This window comes from Trachypithecus francoisi, unplaced genomic scaffold (genome assembly GCF_009764315.1).
Source record: "Trachypithecus francoisi isolate TF-2019V2 unplaced genomic scaffold, Tfra_2.0 Lachesis_group7, whole genome shotgun sequence".
In the NCBI taxonomy this organism is placed as follows: Eukaryota; Metazoa; Chordata; class Mammalia; order Primates; family Cercopithecidae; genus Trachypithecus; species Trachypithecus francoisi.
In genome coordinates, this window is record NW_022681472.1 from 78,925,139 (window position 1) to 78,945,585 (window position 20,447).

At 41.4% G+C, this 20,447-nt stretch overlaps 1 protein-coding gene across 1 annotated transcript in view; it reads left to right on the top strand.

Annotated features, from left to right (window-relative positions):
• FER1L6 (fer-1 like family member 6) overlaps nt 1-20,447 on the top strand; it is a 177,417-nt gene that overhangs the window by 47,972 nt on the left and 108,998 nt on the right. Inside the window, 4 exon segments of the mRNA XM_033202929.1 lie at nt 5,416-5,596; nt 11,884-12,004; nt 14,768-14,868; nt 19,424-19,514. Of these exon segments, the coding sequence (XP_033058820.1) occupies nt 5,416-5,596; nt 11,884-12,004; nt 14,768-14,868; nt 19,424-19,514 (494 nt within the window).

The following is a 20,447-nucleotide window of genomic DNA, read 5'->3' on the forward strand; positions in this document are numbered from 1 at the left end:
ATATTTAGCAAAAATATCCTTTAAACGTGGAGAAATGAAGACTTTCACAGACAAAAACTGAGATTTCATCAACACTAGACCTATCCCAAAGACATGCTAAAAGGAGTTTTTCAAATTGAAAGAAGAAGATGTTAATGAGCAATAAGAAATCATCTGAAGGTACAAAACTCACTGGTAGTAGTAAATACACAAAGAAACATAGAATACTATAATACTGTAATTGTGGTGTCTAAATTACTTGTATCTTTAGTAGAAAACTAAAAGATGAACCTATCAAAAACAAATAACTACAACAACTTTAAGACATGGACAGTATACAACAAATATTTTAAAGTGAGTGGATGAAATTAAAGTGTAGAGTTTTTATTCATTTTCTCTTTGCTTTTTTTTTTTTTTTGCTTCTTTATACAATCAGTGTTATCATCAATTTAAAATATGGGTTTATAAGATCGTATTTCAAGCCTCATGATAACCTCAAATCAAAAAACATACAACAGATGCACAAAAAATTAAAAACAAAAAATTAAAACATGCCAGAGAAAATTGCCTTCACTAAAAAAAAGGAAGGAAGAAAAGGAAGACCACGAAACAACCAGAAAACAAATAACAAAATAGCAGGAGTAAGTCCTTATGTATCAATAATAAAATTGAATGTAAGTGGATAAAGTCTCTAATCAAAAAATATACAGTGGCTGAATAAATAAAAACACAAAGTCCAATAATCTGTTGCCTACAAGAAACACACTTCACTTATACACAGAGACTGAAAAAAAAAATGAAAAAGGATATTCCATGCAAATGGAAACCAACAAAAAACAGGAGTAGCTATAATTATATCACATAAAGTAGATTTCAAGATAAAAATTATGAAAAGAGACATAGGAGTCAATTCAGCAGGAGGATATAACAATTGAAAATACACAGGCGGCAAGATGGCTGAATAGGAACAGCTCCAGTCGCCAGCTCCCAGCATGAGCGACACAGAAGACGGGCAATTTCTGCATTTTCAACTGAGGTACTGGGTTCATCTCACTAGGGAATGCCGGACAATCGGTGCTGGTCAGCTGCTGCAGCCCGACCAGCGAGAACTGAAGCAGGGCGAGGCATCGCCTCACCTGGGAAGTGCAAGGGGGAAGGGAATCCCTTTTCCTAGCCAGGGGAACTGAGACACACAACACCTGGAAAATCGGATAACTCCCACCCCAATACTGCATTTACCAAGGGTCTTAGCAAACGGCACACCAGGAGATTATACCCCACACCTGGCCAGGAGGGTCCCACGCCCACAGAGCCTCTGTCATTGCTAGCACAGCAGTCTGCGATCTAACCACAAGGCAGCAGCGAGGCTGGGGGAGGGGCACCTGCCATTGCTGAGGCTTAAGTAAGTAAACAAAGCTGCTGGGAAGCTCGAACTGGGTGGAGCCCACAGCAGCTCAAGGAGTCCAGCCTGCCCCTGTAGACTCCACCTCTGCGGACAGGGCATAGCTGAACAAAAAGCAGCAGAAACCTCTGCAGATGCAAACGACCCTGTCTGACAGCTTTGAAGAGAGCAGTGGATCTCCCAACACAAAGGTTGAGATCTGAGAACGGACAGACTGCCTGCTCAAGTGGGTCCCTGACCCCTGAGTAGCCTAACTGGGAGACATCCCCCAGTAGGTGCAGACCGATACCCTACACCTCACACGGCAGGGTACACCCCCGAGACGAAGCTGAGATCAACCCACTACACTCTAGCCTGGACCACAGAGTGAGACTCTATCTCAAAAAAAAAAAAAAGAATGTCATATGTGGGCTAGGGTCTGAAATGTGGATCTTACATCTCTGCCTGGTGCTAATTCTGTGGCTGACCTGGTATACGAGTTGCAAGACAAGGTCATCTTTATTCTCCTCTCTCTCCTCCTCAAGCAGAGGGAAGGAGTCCATCCCAGGGCTGCTAAGTGTTGGGGGAAGAGTGAAAATTCCTTGGCTGCCCTAGCTTATGTCTCACCTAGGGCATGTGCACTCCAAGTCCACTGTCTCTGAGCCCAGCATAGCACCAGGACTTTTCCAGAAATGGCAGTCGTTGTGGCCTAGACTACCTTTCAAGTTTATTTAGGACTGCAGAGCACCTCAGCCTGTAGTGGCAAAGCTTGCTGGAACTTAGGAGGGACGATTTGCTTCTGGCTAAGTCTGGCCTAGATGCTCCCTCCTTGGGCAATGGCTGAGTTCTGCCTGGTGTTGCTTTCCACTGTGACAAGGCAGCACTGAGTTCCAATACAAAATCCCACAATCACTGCGTTTTTTTCATCCCCAAGTGCTCAGATTTTCTCCCCACACCATTTGGAGAGAAAATTTCTCTCCACACCATTTGGAGAGAAAATTTCTCTCCACACCATTTGGAGAGAAAATTTCTCTCCACACCATTTGGAGAGAAAATTTCTCTCCACACTGCTGGGGGATGGGGAGGAATGAATCACCTACAGGCAATTCAAGACTGTTTTTCCTACCTTCTTCAGTGCTTCTTTCCTTAATATGATGTTAAAACCAGGTACTGTAATCACTCACCTGATTTTTGTTTCTTATGAAGGTGCTTATTTTGTATGAATAGTTGTTTAATTTGGTCTTTCTGTGGGGGTGATCACTTCAGGGTTCTATTTGGCCATCTTGCTCCACCTTCTCTCTGCATTTATTTTCATACTTCACAAAAGTGATTAAGACTGTAGGTTTAGATTCAGACATACTTGGATTCCTAATCCTGGTTCCATTACCCAGAGTTCACTTAATGTCTCTGAGTCTCAGTTTCTTCATCTGTGAAATGAATTCCTCATAGAGTTGTTGCAAAAGTTTAAGGAGGTAAGGCATACAAAGTGCCATGCATACAGTAGATGTTATGATGTAACTCCCCAAATCTTGGGCTATTGTGCAACTGGGAAAGCCATTCCCAGAAAGAGCATTCCATCATAGAAGGTCATGATTTATATTCAGGAAGCTCTCTTTGAACAGAGCAGAAAAAAATAGAGATGAAATACAGCCCTTTTAAGCCATACAGCTGGAAACCTAACAAAGAATCTCCTGTCTGCATGATCAGAAAGTGGAGATACATTTTGGGAACATGTATCTTTGTAGAGGGCAGAGGGACCCAGGAGGGTTAGCTCTGAGAAGACAGGTTTGGGTGGGGACTGAGAGAGACCTGGAAGCTGGCTTTAAGCATCAAAGGACCAGAGAAGAGGAAGGAGGCTTATGATGTGGGTCTCTAGGATGGGTCTAAGAACACATGGACATATGTGAAAAATGGGGTGACTTGGGGTCTATCCAAGGAAGAACTTGTCAGTAGGCAGTAAATTCTCTTAGTTGACTGGGTTCCACAGGGAGGTAGTGAGCTGCATATGGGAGTGTCCCCCGCTCTGGCCTTCTCTCCAGTAGCCTATTCTCTGCCCTGCCCTCCATTCTTCTCATTGTCTCTTACTATAATATCTTCCCTTTGACTCATGAAGATACCCAATCCTTTCTTCTGTTTCACTTTCATCTCTGTCCATCTCAGACTACATGGTTCATCCCTTTAGCCACACTCTTCCCAGTTGTCTCAATTCTCTTCCCTGTTGTGCTATTAAAAACCCCATCTAATTATCCTATTTCTCTGGTCTCGTGCTCTGCCTTCATGATTGATTTATAACAATTTCAATGGTTTTAGCCATAATGGGATATCGAGAGAGGTCGAATAACCACCTCAGCTTATATAGCTGGTGAATTTTAAAAAGAGGACTCAAACAAGGCCTGCTAACTCTAAGTCTCCTTCTCTTTCTAGGATATTATTATGCCTCTCTCAGGTATTTTAGTATTATTCCTAAGGTAAGAATAATGGAGAAGGGAAGAAAAGAATGTATTGGAATGAACTGGGAGAAAGACTCCTATGGACATAGAAACACATTGAGATCACTGATTCACTAAATACGAATCAAGACCCTCCCTGCGTTTGTTCCATGACCAGTGGAGACACAAAAATTAGCAAGATACTATTTTCATTCTCAAGACATTTGCAGACATCTAAGTAAATTATTTGAAAACAAGATGGTAGAGAAATGAAGGGAATATGATGTGACGTTAGGGACCTGTTTAGGTTAGGTTCCCAGAAATGAAACTTGGGAAGATTCTTATACATGTGAGGTTTGGGTGGCATGCTCTCGGGAGAAGCGGGTGATGGAGCATAGGGCAGGTCTCTGAGGGCAGGGAGACCAGCCACGGCCAGATCCTGTGAGGTGCTCTCAAGCGAGTGGCATCACAGACTTGGCCCCATTTTGAGGCAAGTGGGCTGGGCTTTTACATCCCCACACCAAGCTGTGAGTGGCTTCAGGCACAAGAAGGGGGCCTTATAATCTTCTGTGGAGAGGCAGACTCCATCAGTAGAAGGCAATTCTCCATGGAAGGTGGCTGTTGTAAGCTATTAGCAGCGATCTCAGTATCTGGGGTTTGAGGGCTCCTTCCTGGTAAAGAGGATCTAGGTGGGGCACTACCAGTGACTACTGCAGGGAGACAGAATAGTGATACCTGGCCTGCCTGGAGAGGAGAGGCAGGGGTCAGAGAAGGAGAAGTTAGGAAGGCTTCCCAAGTTAAGGGGTCCACGTGATTATGGACTTTTGATCCTGAACCTTTCTTGAACAGTCAACCAACTCTGTAATATGGCTAATTTTGCAGCTCCTTCCAAAAGAGAAATGTTCATCTAAATCTTTTAAAGCATTTGACATTAGATTATAAAATGGAAAGATCAATGACACCAATATGCCTGCAGGGAATAGCTATTCCTATACAAAGATATTTGTAGCACAAAAGCTGCCCTATTTGTAGGGAAAAAATGTTTTCCTTCCTCTCTCTCTACTCTCTCTCTCTCTCTCTCTCTCTCTCTCTCTCTCTCCCTCTCTCTCCCTCTCTCTCCCTCTCTCCCTCCCTCTCTCCCTCCCTCTCTCCCTCCCTCCCTCCCAAACATAGTTTTGTCTTTGGGGATTTAGACGAGAAGTCTTCTCTTAGAGAAGAAGCAGGTTTGGAAAGGTGTTCATGATATTTTGTTTAGTGAAAAAGGCAGGTTACAAAATGACATATCTATGATTCTTTACCAACATCTCTATTACAAGTTTTGCAAGGTTATACACTATAATGTTTAAATGGGTATAACAGTTTTGTGATTTCTAGTGACTCTTTTTAGTTGATCGTATTTTCTAATCTGTCATTTGTGTAGTTATTACAAAAGAGAAAATAAGATGGATAGAGATGATAGCTCATCGTCATTGTCAGTCTTGTTGGTCTGATCATTGCTCTTTCTACCTTCATAATGACAGCTTACCTTATTGCCATGGGAGAACATGAGCTTGGATCCTTTATGCCAAGCAGACTGATTCTGGTTACCAACACCTGACCCCTTTTCTCTTGCTACTGCCTCTGCAGGTAATTTTGGAAACCTGATTGATGGAGGGTCCCATCATGGGAGTAAGAAGTCAGCTGAATCAGCTGAAGAAGACCTCCTTCCACTGCTTCATGAAGGACAAGGGGATGTGGCCCATGATGTTCCCATTCCTACGGCCTCTACCACTCACCCAGAGAAGCCACTGGTGACGGAAGGGAACAGGTGGGAGACATAGCCTGGGAGAACAGCCAAGGATTTTAGTGTGGGATTTTGTCCAATTTCTAGGACTGTTTTCTTCAGTTCTTCACTAAAATCAGAATTTTTTTTTTTTTGAGATGGAGTCTTGCTCAGTCACCAGACTGGAGTGCAGTGGCGCATCTCAGCTCACTGCAACCTTTGCCTCCCAGGTCCAAGTGATTCTCCTGCCTCAGCTTCCTGAATACCTGGGACTACAGGCACACACCACCATGCCTTGCTAATTTTTGTGTTTTTAGTAGAGATGAGGTTTCACCGTGTTGACCAGGATGGTCTCGATCTCCTGATCTCATGATCCCCCCGTCTCCGCCTCCCGAAGTGCTGGGATTACAGGCATGAGCCACTATGCCTGGCCAGAAACATAATTTTTTAATCTCAGCTATGAGAACAAGGTGCAAATTGGAGCAAGATGGTAAGTACAACTCAACTGAATCTTTAGCAACGTGACGACCCTTCAGATAACTAACACCTAGGTAATGCATTTAAGAGCAGAGCAATGATGATGATGATGATCATATCTGAAGCACCCTTTATTCTGTAACCGAAGCAAAATAAGGTAGGAAGGTCAGAACTTACAATTTAAATCCAAACCCTCTTATTATATTCATCTGAGTTCTGTGCTATTATGTAAATGCAATTTGATGGGATTATTGAATACATCATTTCTTATCTTATTTTTGACACAGTCATTTGCAAACTGAAAGACTCAAAAAAACCAGTTGTCAGGCACCAGAAAAGATAATTTCAGAAAACAGCTGGGGGCACTTACATGTACTCTCACTGATCTCCTTTAATCCATGCAAATTTTCAACCTGCAAATAGAAGTAAAATTAGAGAATTTTTAAAAAGAAAGTGGTGTCAAGCACCGATCAAATGAGAAGGGATAGTGTAGTAAGAGTCTTTTATTGCCATATCTTGAAATATGTATGATCTTATTGGATTCTCATAATAGCATGTTTCTTCCCACATTTTGCATGCAAAGAGAATGAAGATGTTGCATGGCCCCAACAAGGCTACATCTCTATGCTCCTCAGTCCCTCTGCTCTTTTCAATCTAGACACTTTCTGGGGACTGAACCATGACCACTCTGAGGATAACAGGGACTCCCAAATCTATTTTCCTAAACAGCCTTCTTTCCTGAGCAGCAGATCTAAGCACTTCCGCTTGGATGTCCCAGATTACTCACCAGGCCCATTGTCTTCGCAGACAACTTTTCTTCTTTCCCTATTTTTCCTGTCTCATAGACCGAGCTCACCCTTCTGAGTCCTCCAAGTCACAGGCAAGAAAATTGTCAACTGTTGGTTGGGTGAGGTGGCTCATGCCGAGGTGGGTGGATTGCGAGGTCAGGAGTTCAAGACCAGCCTGGCCAACATAGTGAAACCCCGTCTCTACTAAAAATACAAAAAATTAGCAGGGCGTGGTGGCGGTTACCTGTAATCCCAGCTACTCAGGAGGCTGAGGCAGGCGAATCGCTTGAACCCGGGAGGTGGAGGTTGCAGTGAGTGGAGATCGCACCACTGCACTCCAACCTGGGTGACAGTGGAAGACTCCATCTCAAAAAAAAAAAAAAGTCAACCGATCTCTTTTCATTCCTACCTGCATCTGCTCAGTGATGAAGTCAGTCAATACTGTTCTTAAGTATTTCTCAAATCTATTGCCATTTAAAAATTCTGGCCATTGGCACCTTCAGCCTGAATTATTAGAAAACAACAGCAACAACACTTCCTACCTGACTTGGATCTTATTCAAGACCTTCGCTAAACTATGAGAACCATTTACTCCCCTGATTCACCTCACTCATTGATGACCTGTGGCTTTCAGGATTAATTCCAGAGGCCGTAGCTTATGGATTTGATCCTAGTCTACTTCTCCACCTTCATTTTTGTCCACTCCACAAACTCTTTCTTCCATTCCAAACTGCAGTGCCCCTGGCAGTTTCCCAATATGTCCTGCTGTGTGCTGCTTCTGGATCTTTGAACACACTCTTCCTTATGCCTGGCAATAATCCCCCTCCTCAGAACTGCTGGGTTCGAGACAAAGCCCAATTCCCTTCCCGGAATCCCCAGTCTGATTTGGATTTCTGTCCTCACGTCCCCAAGCACTGATTGAAGACGTTTTTATCTGTCTCTCTCCTCTGTTAAACTGGGAGCATGTTGAGGCCAGGGACTATGCCTTATTCACACGCATATCTGTTCATCTCTGTGACCAGCGGATGGCAGTAGGTGCTCATAAGTGTTTTTGAATAAGTTAAGGAATTACTATAACTGGATTGGGTACAGAGTACTATGGGAACAGAGTCAGGTGAGTAATCCCACTGGGGAGGAGATAAGGAATTGGGAAAAGGCACAGAAAGAGTAACATCCTAAAGGATGAGAATGTGCTTAAGGGATTAAGGGAAAGCATTTAGGACAAAGCAGAATGGAGTCCATTGAAATAGTCTTAGCTGTTTGTCCTCTTGTTTTTGAGCATTTCCTGAATTTTCTAAACCCTGTCCTTCCATGGGCCTTCCATGAAGCACCTTCTTTGGGGCATTTTTTTTGGGTCCCTGAAAGCCATACCTGTTTATCTGTCATTCTTTACAACACCACAGAGAATCCCAAATTCCTCTGTCTTTTAACTTTATTCTCAAAACTGAGACCATCAGTGAGTGAACAGCTGGTTCTGCAGTTCTGGGGGACTGTTCTGAGACTACTCAGAGGTACTTTGCATCTTTGCACTGAGGCCAGGCAGTGAAGACATTCTCTGCCTTAATGGATTAGCCATTGTTGACTATTGGTGGGGATTTCAGGGGAGGATGGCAAGGGAAGGGTTTAGGAGGAGATGAGAGGTTTCAAAGCATCCTTGGATGCACCTCATATTGGTGTTGTCCTGCTGGCTCAAGGAAACCAAAATAAGTCATGCTGATATTTTTTTTGGTACAGTTGGGCTTTCTGTACACTCTTCAGTCACCATATTGAGGCTCTGTCTATACAGTGGCAAGCCAGGGAGGCAGCAGCTGAGTTGGAAAATCTATGTCTATAAAAGACTCCTATACATGTGTACACATATATGCATGCATGTGCACATATATATGAACACACACAATTTATTTGCTGCCCTCGTTAAAATCTCACTTTGGATTTGTTCTAGGCTTTCCAGTTTTGCAAAGCACATGCATTCACATGCATCTTATTTACTAGGCTGGAGCTCCGGAATGGGACTGGAGAATAAGATATCCAATGGCAGGTCATCATGTGATGACCCAAAGTCACAAGGCTGGTCCTGTATCAGCACAGCCATTTAGACTGGCAGTCTCCTCTTTCCACAAGCAGCACAGCACCTTCCCATCTGCTGCCCTCCAGCTGCCATGCAGTTTGCCTAAGAAGCCACAGCATCCTTGTCCATGTAGACATACTAAGACTAGAAGGTCCTGAGAACCAAAGAGACAAAGGCCTTGTGGAACATCATTAGCACAAAATGACCCAAACCAAAGAAACCTTGAGACAAAGTAACATTTGGGGTGGGAATTTATTTATCTGCAGGATTCTTAGTGCAATGATTTTTAAAGAGAGAAAATAGAGCAGTTTGGTTTCTAAATGTGTTTTTGTTCTCCTGCTGTAATAACAAACACAGTTTCTTCCAAAAACTTATGTGGCTTCTCTTCTGAGTAAACACCTGCTGGTCTGTTTTCTGCAGAACAGACCATGGGACACCTTCACTAATTTTTATTGTCTCCTTCAGATGAAATTTGTGTGGCAGAGCTAAAAAGAGCAATCATCCATTCTTTCAGGCTGAAGTCCTCTTTAGTTTTTTGGAATGGAAACGAAGGTCACTCGGTCTCTCTCTCTCTCTCTCTCTCTCTGTCTGTCTCTCTCTCTCTCTCTCTCTCTCTCTCTTTCCCTGTCTGTCTCCCCCCTGCCACCCGTCCTACTTTCTAGAGGCTTCTTGCTCCATGTATCATCCTGTCACAGCCATCCCATGGACTTTAGCCTTCCACAGTTCTCTTCACACAGTCCCAGGTGTTTGGGAAAAAATTACACTGGGTTTGGGGGAAAACCTGGTAAAAAAAAAAAAATAGCTGTCATTAGGCAGGGAGCTTCTTCAACTTTTTGCCATATTTCTCCCCACTTAGCTACCTCCACACCCATCCCCTTCCTTCTTGGAATTAAAACATATAAATTAGCTGCTGCTTTTCTGTCATCTCTCTCACGCTGTTAACTGCCTCTCATCGGCGTGCTCACATTTCCAGCTGCCGTCTTCAAATATTCCTTCTGGCTGCACAGCTTCCCCTTTTAGCTACTTTGCTATCCCTCTTGTCCCTTTTAGCCAAGCAAGTAACCTACATTATTGGTATTAGTTCCTGGCAACACAAAATATCAGATGGATGGGTGGAAGAAAAGAAGGATGGAAGGAAAAGTGGATGGAGGGACAGGTGATTAGACGGGCAAGCCATGAAATGCTAAAGTTTAGTTTGGGACACAAGCCTTTACCCTCATTGATAGTATGATTACCTTTTTACATTTCTCTAGCAATTTCAGCTTACATAATGCATTTATATCTGTTTTCTTTTTTAAAAAATTGTTTTTTTTTTCCATAGGTTTTGGGGGAACAGGTGGTATTTGGTTACATGAGTAAATTCTTTAGTAGTGGTTTGTGAGATTTTGGTGTACCCATCACCTGAGCAGTATACGCTGAATCCAATTTGTAGTCTTTTATCCCTCACTCTCCTCCCACCCTTTCCCCTCCAAGTCCCCAAAGTCCACTGTATCCTTCTTATGCCTTTGCGTCCTCATAGCTCATAGCTTAGCTCCCACTTATGAGTGAGAGCATACAATGTTTGGTTTTCCATTCCTGAGTTACTTCACTTAGAATAATAGTTTCCAATCACATTCAGATTGCTGCAAATGCCATTAATTCATTCCTTTTTTATGGCTGAGTAGTATTCTGTCATATATATGCATACACACCACAGTTTCTTTATCCACTTGTTGATTAATGGACAGTTGGGCTGGTTCCACATTTTTGCAGTTGTGAATTGTGCTGCTATAATCATGCATGTACGTATCTTTTTTGTATAATAACTTATTTTCCTCTGGGTAGATACCCAGTAGTGGTATTACTGAATCAAATGGTAGTTTTGCTTTTAGTTCTTTAAGACCTGAAACTATAAAAATTCTAGAAGATAACATCAGAAAAACCCTTCTAGACGTTGGCTTAGGCAAAGATATTATGACCAAGAACCCAAAAACAAATGCAACAAAAACAAAGTTAAATAGGTGGGATTTAATTAAACTAAGGAGCTTTTGCACAGCAAAAGGTACAGTCAGCAGAGTAAACAGACAACCCACAGAGTGGCAGAAAATCTTCGCAATCTATACATGTGACAAAGGACAAATATCTAGAATCTACAAGGAACTCAAATTAGCAAGAAAAAACCAGTCTCATCAAAAAGTGGACTAAGGACATGAATAGACAATTCTCAGAAAAAGATACACAAATGGCCAACAGACATATGAAAAAATGCTCAGCATCACTAATGATCAGGGAAGTGCAAATCAAAACCACAATGCTCAAAATGCACAAGCGCTCTAAATGCACAAATGCAAATCAAAACCACAATGCTCAAAACACACAAAATGCAAAAATGCTCAAAATGCGCAAAACTACCTTACTCCTGCAAGAATGGTCATTATTAAAAAAATAAAAAAATAATAGATGTTGGCATGGATGCAGTGAAAAGGGAACACTTCCACACTGCTGTTGGGAATGTAAACTAGTACAACCACTGTGGAATACATCTGTTACCTTGACTTTCACACATGCCTGGCACATAGTGACCAGAAAGGAAAAGTTACTTTTCTTCCCATTTTCCCTCTCTCATTTAAAATCATCCTCCTCCTGCACTCCAGCCTGGGTGATGGAGCAAGACCTTGCCTTTTAAAAATTAATTACTTAATTAAATTAATTAAATAAAAATAAAGCCATCCTTCTTGAAAAAGTCCTGCCTAAAAAAATCCTGTCCTCTAGTGATCGTTTCTAAGCTTTCTTCCAGTTCTCATGGTGGCTGTTAATACCTCTCCATTGCAGCCATCTAACTGTTCATTGTTCATTGCTCACAGGTCCCTAATTATAGACTAAGGATGGTGTTAAAAGTTTGATAGTTTTGTTACTATGCCTCCCGAGTCCTGCCCACAACATACAAAACATTAACATGTGACTGGGGTTGCCTGGAAAACAGATTACCAGCTAACTTCCAGACCTAATTGTTTTCACAGGAATTACAACTATTTGCCATTTGAGGCTAAGAAGCCCTGTGTCTACTTTGTCAGCTCTTGGGGAGACCAGACCTTCAGGCTGCACTGGTCCAACATGCTGGAGAAAATGGCAGACTTCCTGGTAGGTGACTCTGACAGGTGATGGATTAGAGGATTGGGAAGCTGGTCGGGGAAGGGATTTTAAAAATCCACCTAGTAGAGGATGTTGACTTCGGTTTAAATACAAATAAATGGGGGATGGTGCATTTGGAGGGCATGTGGATCCCACCATGCGTATCTAGGGGGAATGAGATAACATTTTGTAAAATCCCTGAACTTGAATCAAAATACCTAAGTTCAAATCCCTGCCCTGCTTCTGGCTGTTATAGGATCTAGGTATGGGCTGTTTTTCTAATCTCCAAAGGGCAGGAATTGACAACTTTCTCACAAAATTGATAGATCCTGGCTTCGATTAATAAAAAATCCCAAGTCCCTGGCACGGTGGACAACTGCCTACAACATCAGACCCTGCCTGCCTCTACAGCCCCATCTTTCCTATGTTCTTCCTCCCTTACTTTGTTCCAACCACACTGGTCTCCTTTGAATATGTTGAAAAAGCCAAATTCCTTTAAGCCTCCCGGCCACCACCATGCCTTTTCCTCTGTTAATTTTCCCTTCTCCAATCTTCTTGTAACCCAGCCAAATTCCAGGGTTAATTTCAAACTTCCTCAGGGAAGAGTGTGACACCTTCTACCCCCTTATCTTCTTACATAACACCCTGTTTTGTCTTGTTTTGTTTTGTTTTTGAGAAGGCGGTCTTGCTTTGTCACTCAGGCTGGAATGCAGTGGCATAATCACAGCTCACTGCAGCCTTGCCCTTCTGGGCTCAAGTAATCCTCCTACCTCAGCCTCCCATGTAGCTGGGACCACAGGCATGTCCTACCACCCCTGGCTAATTTTTTAAATATTTTGTAGAGATAGAGTCTCACTGTGTTGCCCAGGATGGCCTGGAACTCCTAGGCAATCCTCCCACCTCAGCATCCCAAGTACTTGGAACTACAGGTGCACGCATGCCACCATGCCTGATTTTTTTTTTCTTTTTTTCTTTTTTGTTTTGAGACAGGATCTCACTATGTTACCCAGGCTGGTCTGGAATTCCTGGGCTTAAGCAATCCTCCTGCCTCGGCCTCCCAAATTGCTGGGGTGTTAGGCATGAGCCATTGTGCCTGGCCAACACCCTGTTCTTTTCCTTTGGACCGCTTATCATACTTTACAATATATTTGTGTGTTTCTTTGTTCAATAACTATTTGCTACTGTTTCTATGGCATTTAGCTTAATGCCTGGCACCTGATAGGGGCTAAATAATTATTCATGGAATTGAATGTTTGAAAGTATTTTATGCTGTAAACAGTGCCAATCAATATCCAATCAATGCTAGGTTTTTCCCCCTAAGCCCCAGGAGGGAGAGAAAGCTGGGACCTCTGTTTCTCTGATATCTTGCTCCTCCCCTTTATAAATTCTTCTCTCCTACTCCCGTGCTCCCACTACTCTGTCCCATATGCCTTACCAGATCATCCTTGTCTTGACCCTCCTGTTCCACTAAAACCTATGTTAAGTCAAGAACAAAGTTCTCTGTCCCATTTGCTTTATAATCCTTGTCTCCAAATTTGTAAAACAAAGTATTGTCTCTGAACATGGGGATTCCAGGCATCATGGAGATAAACTCTGAGAGTGGTCAGGAGACCTAGTCTGGGGTCACAGCACATGGAAGTCACAGACTGTCTTGGTTAGGATGGTCTTACTTCTCCTTCAGACAGAACAGATTGTTTATCTCCAAGAGTCTTGACATTTATCTCCAAGAGTCTTGACAAAGCAAATCAGAATTTTTTTCCTAGAGGCCATAGTGACATTCATTTCTAATTCCTTTATCAATGTTGGCATCCCTGCCGTGCTTGGCATATCATGGCTAACGACCATGAGAGACATGACTGAATGTTTACTAACTCCCAGCGCTGTTTGAAGATATTCACACCCCCTATAGTGTTGTGGTGCGTTCTGTTATTATTCCATTCCACAGATAAGGACATTGGGCATAAATGGATTACTTCACTTGTAAGTGATAGAGCCTGGATTTGAACCAAGGCAACCTGACTCCGGAGCCCAAGTCCTTAACTATGCCACAATGTTTCCTATTCTTATAGTGAAGGTGTAAAGAGGGGGAACATATGTCCCCAGGCACCAGACGTTGGGATATGGTAGAGAATACAGTTTCATAAATTCTAGCAAAGGAGTAGTAACACATATACTTCCCCTTAGGTGCCATTTTCCTCCAGGTCACTAAATAGAATTCTAGAATTTAGTCCCAAAGGAAAAGTGTGATTGTTAAGTATACAAGCATAGGGCCATTGCCATGTACAATCTGTCCCATTACCTGGCCCAAAACTCATGTAATCAGAAGAACAGGGAACCATTTAATTTCAGGGATTATTCAATATGATTATATCCCTATGTAAAAAATTGACTTGAACATTACTTTTGAAGTTTTGGGTAATTATATCTAATTTCTCTACATTGTTAGCTATTTCCCACATTATTAGGTTTCCTCAGAGAGTAGATTCTAAATAAATGGTACCCATTAGGGAATGGATCTATAACAGAAACAATGAGTTTGAACAGTATGGGAGAAGACTTGTATCTGGACCAATTCCACTTATTAAAAGAAAGGTTCAAAGTTAGAATGCAGTAGCATTTTCCAATTCAAGTACAAGAAAACTAGATAAATCTTCCTTCATTTCCAAAACAAAAAATTAGCTAACTGTTATTTCTAGTACATTACAATTAGTATCTCTACTACCAATCTCATTCCCACCGCCTCATCTCTCCACTCCTGTGGTTTGTTTTCAGGAAGAAAGTATAGAAGAAGTGAGAGATTTGATCAAGATTTCACAGGAGGCACCTGAAGAGAAAATGAAAACAGTGCTCAGTGACTTCATCAGTCAGAGCAGGTACTGGGAGAGACAGCCGGCATAGGCAGAGCTGAGCTTCTGTGGACTCAGCTTTTCATTACCTTGAGAGAGTAGTCGATTTCCTATGCATTCAAATAGGTGTTTTAGAGTGCTGTATCCATCTTAATTTTGTTCAGTAATTTCACTGGTACTTGTGGACTAACTACTGCTTCTTGACACTTAAGCAACTCAAACATAAATCAAAGGTGCGAAAAGCAAAGGAAGACTTACTACAGAGACTCTGTAGGAAACAAGAAAAATGCTAGTAGTGTTAGTGCACCAGCATGGTGCTGTGCATGTGGCAGGCACTCAGCAACTATTTGACACTTAGATGGCTAGAAGAATAAGCTATTAATATGTAAAATACTATTGTTGGGCTGAGGGAAAACATCTCTTCTCTAAAGGCTCTCTGAAAATCAACTGTTTTCAGTGAAAGATACTATTTAGTGAGCCTGAATAGTATATTTCAATATACTATTGTAGGGGCTGAGGGAAAACCCTCCCTCCCCTCTCTGAAGGCTCACTGAAAATCAACTGACAAAAAGTAGATTAATAGGAGAAAAGGTATGCAAATGTATTAACATGCACAGGGGAGAACCACAGAGTGATTACTCAATTACCCAGTGCAGTACAGAAGCTTATATATCCTTTTTTAGATGAGATGGGGGAGATGGAGAATGTAGATATTTATTTTGAGGGACGGTAAATCATTAGGAAGAATGAATGGACCAGGGAGATGGGAGGCCAACCTTAGGGGAAGGTGAGGGATGAAGCTGCACAGGAACACAGGTTGTCTTAGTTTTTGTACAAAGTCCCCCAGGTAATCTCTTGGAGCTGTCCTTAGAAGAATAGATGCAAAGTCTTTCTGGGCAGGTGATGATTCCAGTCTCTTCTCTGTTGGTTGATCTTTCCTGGTTATTTGATGAGATCTCTAGGGAGGGAGTCTTAAGACAATCACTTTTAAGCTTTCTTAGTCTGATAGGAAAATGTAAAGAGTCTCTCCTGGTGCTTCGGAAAAGAGGATCAGAGAGACAGGGAGACATGGAAAAGACAGGTCAGAGAAAAACCCTGGTTCTGAGGCTTATTTCTGAGGCCTTCCAATTTTCAAAGCACTCGGTATGATGAAGCAGCATATTTTAGGGAATTGTTTTCTGTGTTCCAACACAATTTAATGAAAATTTTATACAACATATTGAGTACCAATTAGTAACCCTTATTCTAGAGGTCAGACGATATAATAAAAGATAAAAAATAGGCTATCTAGTTAATTATCTTTTACTGAGAAACAAATTTCCCCAAAACTCAGTGGCTTAACACCATAGTTATGATCTCACTGTTTCTGTGGGCCAGGGGGCCAGGTGTGGCTCAGCTGGGTCCTTTTTCTTCCCTGGCTGCAGTCATATTAAGGCTTCACTGGGATGGATTAACTTCTGAGATCACTCATGTGGTCATTTGCAGAATTCAGTTTTTCATGGGCCATTGGGCTGAGGACTTCAATTTCTCACTAGCTGTTGCCTTGCCATGTGAGCCTCTCTAAGCTGCCTCTCATGACAGAGCAGCTGGCTTCCTTCGAGCCAGCAAGCACAAAGAGTCGGAGAGAATATTCCAGCAAGACAGAAGTCAGAGTCTCTCATGCCTAGTCTTGGAAGTGACAGCCCATCACTCTTGACTATTCTGTTAGAAGCAAGTCACTAGGCCCAGCCCACCTTCAAAGGGAGGGGATTACACAGTAGCATGAATTGAAGGAGGTGGGACTCGCTGGAGCCTTCTTAGAGGCTGCTGACACTTTAAGGAAACAACTTGGACTAACCCTTGAAATTAACTAGGTTAAGATTTCCATCAGTGACAAATGTCCATCAGTGACAGACTGGATTAAGAAAATGTGGCACATATATACCATGGAATACTATGCAGCCATAAAATAGGATGAGTTTGTGTCCTTTGTAGGGACACGGAGGCAGCTGGCAACCATCATTCTCAGCAAACTATCACAAGAAGAGAAAACCAAACACCGCATGTTCTCACTCATAGGTGGGAACTGAACAATGAGATCACTTGGACTCGGGAAGGGGAACATCACACACTGGGGCCTATCACAGGGCGGGGGGAGAGGGGAGGGATTGCACTGGGAGTTATACCTGATGTAAATGACGAGTTGATGGGTGCTGACGAGTTGATGGGTGCAGCAAACCAACATGGCACAAGTATACATATGTAACAAACCTGCACGTTGTGCACATGTACCCTAGAACTTAAAGTATAATATATATAAAAAAAACAAAATAAAATTTACACATATTATATAATGCTACTCAACAATAAAAAAAAAGATTTGAGCAACTATGAGAACTTGTCATAATGGGACTAATGGAAAGGGAGTGGAGATTCATCTGATAAAAGGCAGGGAGTAGCTAAATTCTGGTGTTCAGCTTTTTAAGTTCTGCTTCCCCAATTTCTCAACTACTCAATAATTTTTACTTTACAAAAAAAAGAAAGCAAATAAATAGTTTTTATTTCTTGTTTTTCATTATAAAAGATACACACACACACACACACATTAGTGCTACTGCTGTTGTGAGCTATTTAGTGCCACCTGCAATTCCCTTTAAGTGTTTGAAAAAGCTTCACAATGCATACTTTTAGAAACTGTCTATGAGCAAATTAATAGCTCAATAACTTCTCTATGTTAGGGGATTACTTGGGATGACAGTTAATTGTTCCCCCTTTTTCAAGTTTATAACCAACTCAAAAAATATGAGAATAAGACAGAGATCAAAATGTTTTATAATTGGAAAAGCTGGATTTGAGAAAGCAGCTTGGACCTGAGGTCAAGTCAAGCTTCCTGTTCCCCCAACCTGTTCATGGCCAAGCAGCTCAACAGGGCTTCTCCCTCCATCTCGCCCTTGCCCCTCACAGGGACAGGGCACTTGCCATGTGACACGTGAAGGAAGGGGGGGTGTTCACAGCCAGTAGGCAGGTTGGGTCTGAAAGATGAAGAATGAACAGAAACGTGTGCCAATGGTCATTTACCCCAATTTTAACGAGGAAACAAATTATTTCTCCCTGTGGGGAAAGGAAAGGGATCAGAAGTGATCATGTCTACCTGCACTGATCCATTCTGGAGAGTGACATGGAATTCCTTCTGCCACAAGAAAAGGCAGGAATTGGGGCAACAAGATTCCCTCTTCAAAATATAATCCTTTTTATTCTTTTTGAAAATTTAAAGAAAAGGTAGTGTTACTAGTGTATCCAAGGAGGATTTCTGGTGAGACTTCCAACTGCCAGTGGGTAGAGTCTGGTATGGGCATCTTAGATTTTCCTTTTTGTTTCCTTTATAATTGATTTTTTTCATCAGAAGTGCTCATCATTTAAATGATCATGCTCATCATTTAAAAAAAAAATAAATATATCAAGTATGAAAGTTCTTCTCAATTTTCTCTCCAATCCTACTCTCCAGTGAGAAGAGTTTGATTTGTCCTCCTGGACTTTTTTCTGTGCATTTGGAAACATGCATCCTCATGTACACGCTCATAAAATACCACATTTCTTCACAAATGATATCACACATTTGCTCTGCAGGTTGCCTTTTCATTCAGCAAAATATCACAGGCATCTTTCTACAGGTGCACATAATAGATATCCTGAATATTCAATTGCTTTTATGTGCCATGATGTATTTAACTAGTCCCTAATGACATTTAAGTTGTTCCCACTTATTTTGCTACCATGAACAGTGCTATAATACATATGCTTGTATAACATAATCTTGTCAAATCTTTCAATTATTTTTGAAGGGTAAGAAGTCTAGCATAATTTACTTTAATTTTGAATCAATTTAAAATTTTGATAGGTGCTATCAAGTAGCCTCTAAAACACTGTAAGAATCTACACCCACCTTCAATAAAGTAGAAGAGTAACTATCTCCCAACATCTTCACCAACCTTGAATATTATTCATTTGTATAGGTAAAATGGTATTGATTTTAATTTGCATTTAAGTTATCACTAGTAAGGACAATATCTTATTTCCCCAAGCATTTAGTCCATTTACATTTTTCTTCTTGAATTGCATTCACAATCTTTACTGTTTTCCTTTTGAAGACATTTTTAACTTCATCTCCAAAAAATATTACTACTCAGTCTTTCCTATTGTTTTTAAATGGTAGGGACACATCTAAGTATTGAATCTAAAATATTTGTTTTATATACAACTTTTCAGAAAACTTTTGGTGTGTGTTAAATTTGTAAGATGAAGGAAAACAGCATTTTGTGGGGTTTTTTATGAATTTTTATAGTAATCACAATGGATTGTACTGAAAGAAAGTGGAAAAAAATCTGTTCCCCAAAACTAATGTTGGGTCTGGGCATCATTTCTAGTTCTCATTTTGTCTCTTGGAAAAGTTAATACATTGTGGCTTAATCCTAAATTAAAAATATTGGTTTTATGGCTTCAAAAGCTTTCCAATGTATTGCAGAAATGATATTTGCAAACCTCTGGAATTATATAAATGGATTTTCACTAAGTAGGTTTCAAAATTGTTATTCTTTTCTTACAGTGCCTTTATCTCTGAAGCAGAAAAAAAGCCCAAGATGTTGAACCAAACCACTTTAGATAAGAAGCGACTTACGCTCTGTTGGCAGGAGCTGGTATGTGAAAATCTATTTATACTTTGTGGACAGAGTTAAAAATAAACCTCACGGATGAGGCATAGTTCACAGACCAAATGAGGATAAGGTTTAAAGGTCATACATTTTTGGGATGCAGAGACAAGAGTGAGAAGGGAACATTTGTTAAATTGGAAAGAAATGAACATTTATTGAAGGTTTATAAGGATGAACTAGAAGCCCACTGGTCCTACTTCCTATTCTGATGGAGAATAGGTGCCCTCTAGCTCATTTTCTTGACCTTCATATTTTGTTAAAGGCAGTAGACTCGCTTGGCCCTCTGCCCCGCTAGCCAAGAGATCAAAAGAAATAACTGTGCTCCTTGACTTCAGGTTCTTCCTATTGAGAATTGTGTTAAAATTTGTAAGCGCTTCTTGAGAACAGGTCAGGTGTTGATACCCTTCTGTGTCCTGGGAAACTGTATGTACTAGGTGCCTAATAGTTGCCCAGTTCTTCTTTAATGACTGGTGACTAGAATTGCCAGGCCAAGTCAGGCCCTGGATTATCTCAATTGGAAATGTCAGTTCCACCAAGGGCACCAGGGGATATTTCATGTGAGGCCAGGATAATTCTGCAAAGAAAAATTACTCAGTGCTTGACTTCTCAGGGACATTTTAAAGTATGAGTGGGGTTCAGAGAGATTAAATGATTTTTTCTAAAGATCACAGCTAGTTAACTGTAGTCCAAAAACTAAAACCCAGGTCTCCTAACTCCTCATCCATCCTTCTTCCCAGAATGCTGCTTTTCTGTCCTCTGGAACATTTCAGGGAGGTTAGATTCCCACCATCAATAAGACCTTCTTCCTATGCTGGCTTTTCTCAGCACCTCTGGCTGAAGTACTATCTCTGCAGCTTCTCTCTGCTCCATGTTTTCTGCAGAGTTCTGTCTTCACATTGTCTGACAGCCCTTGGCCTG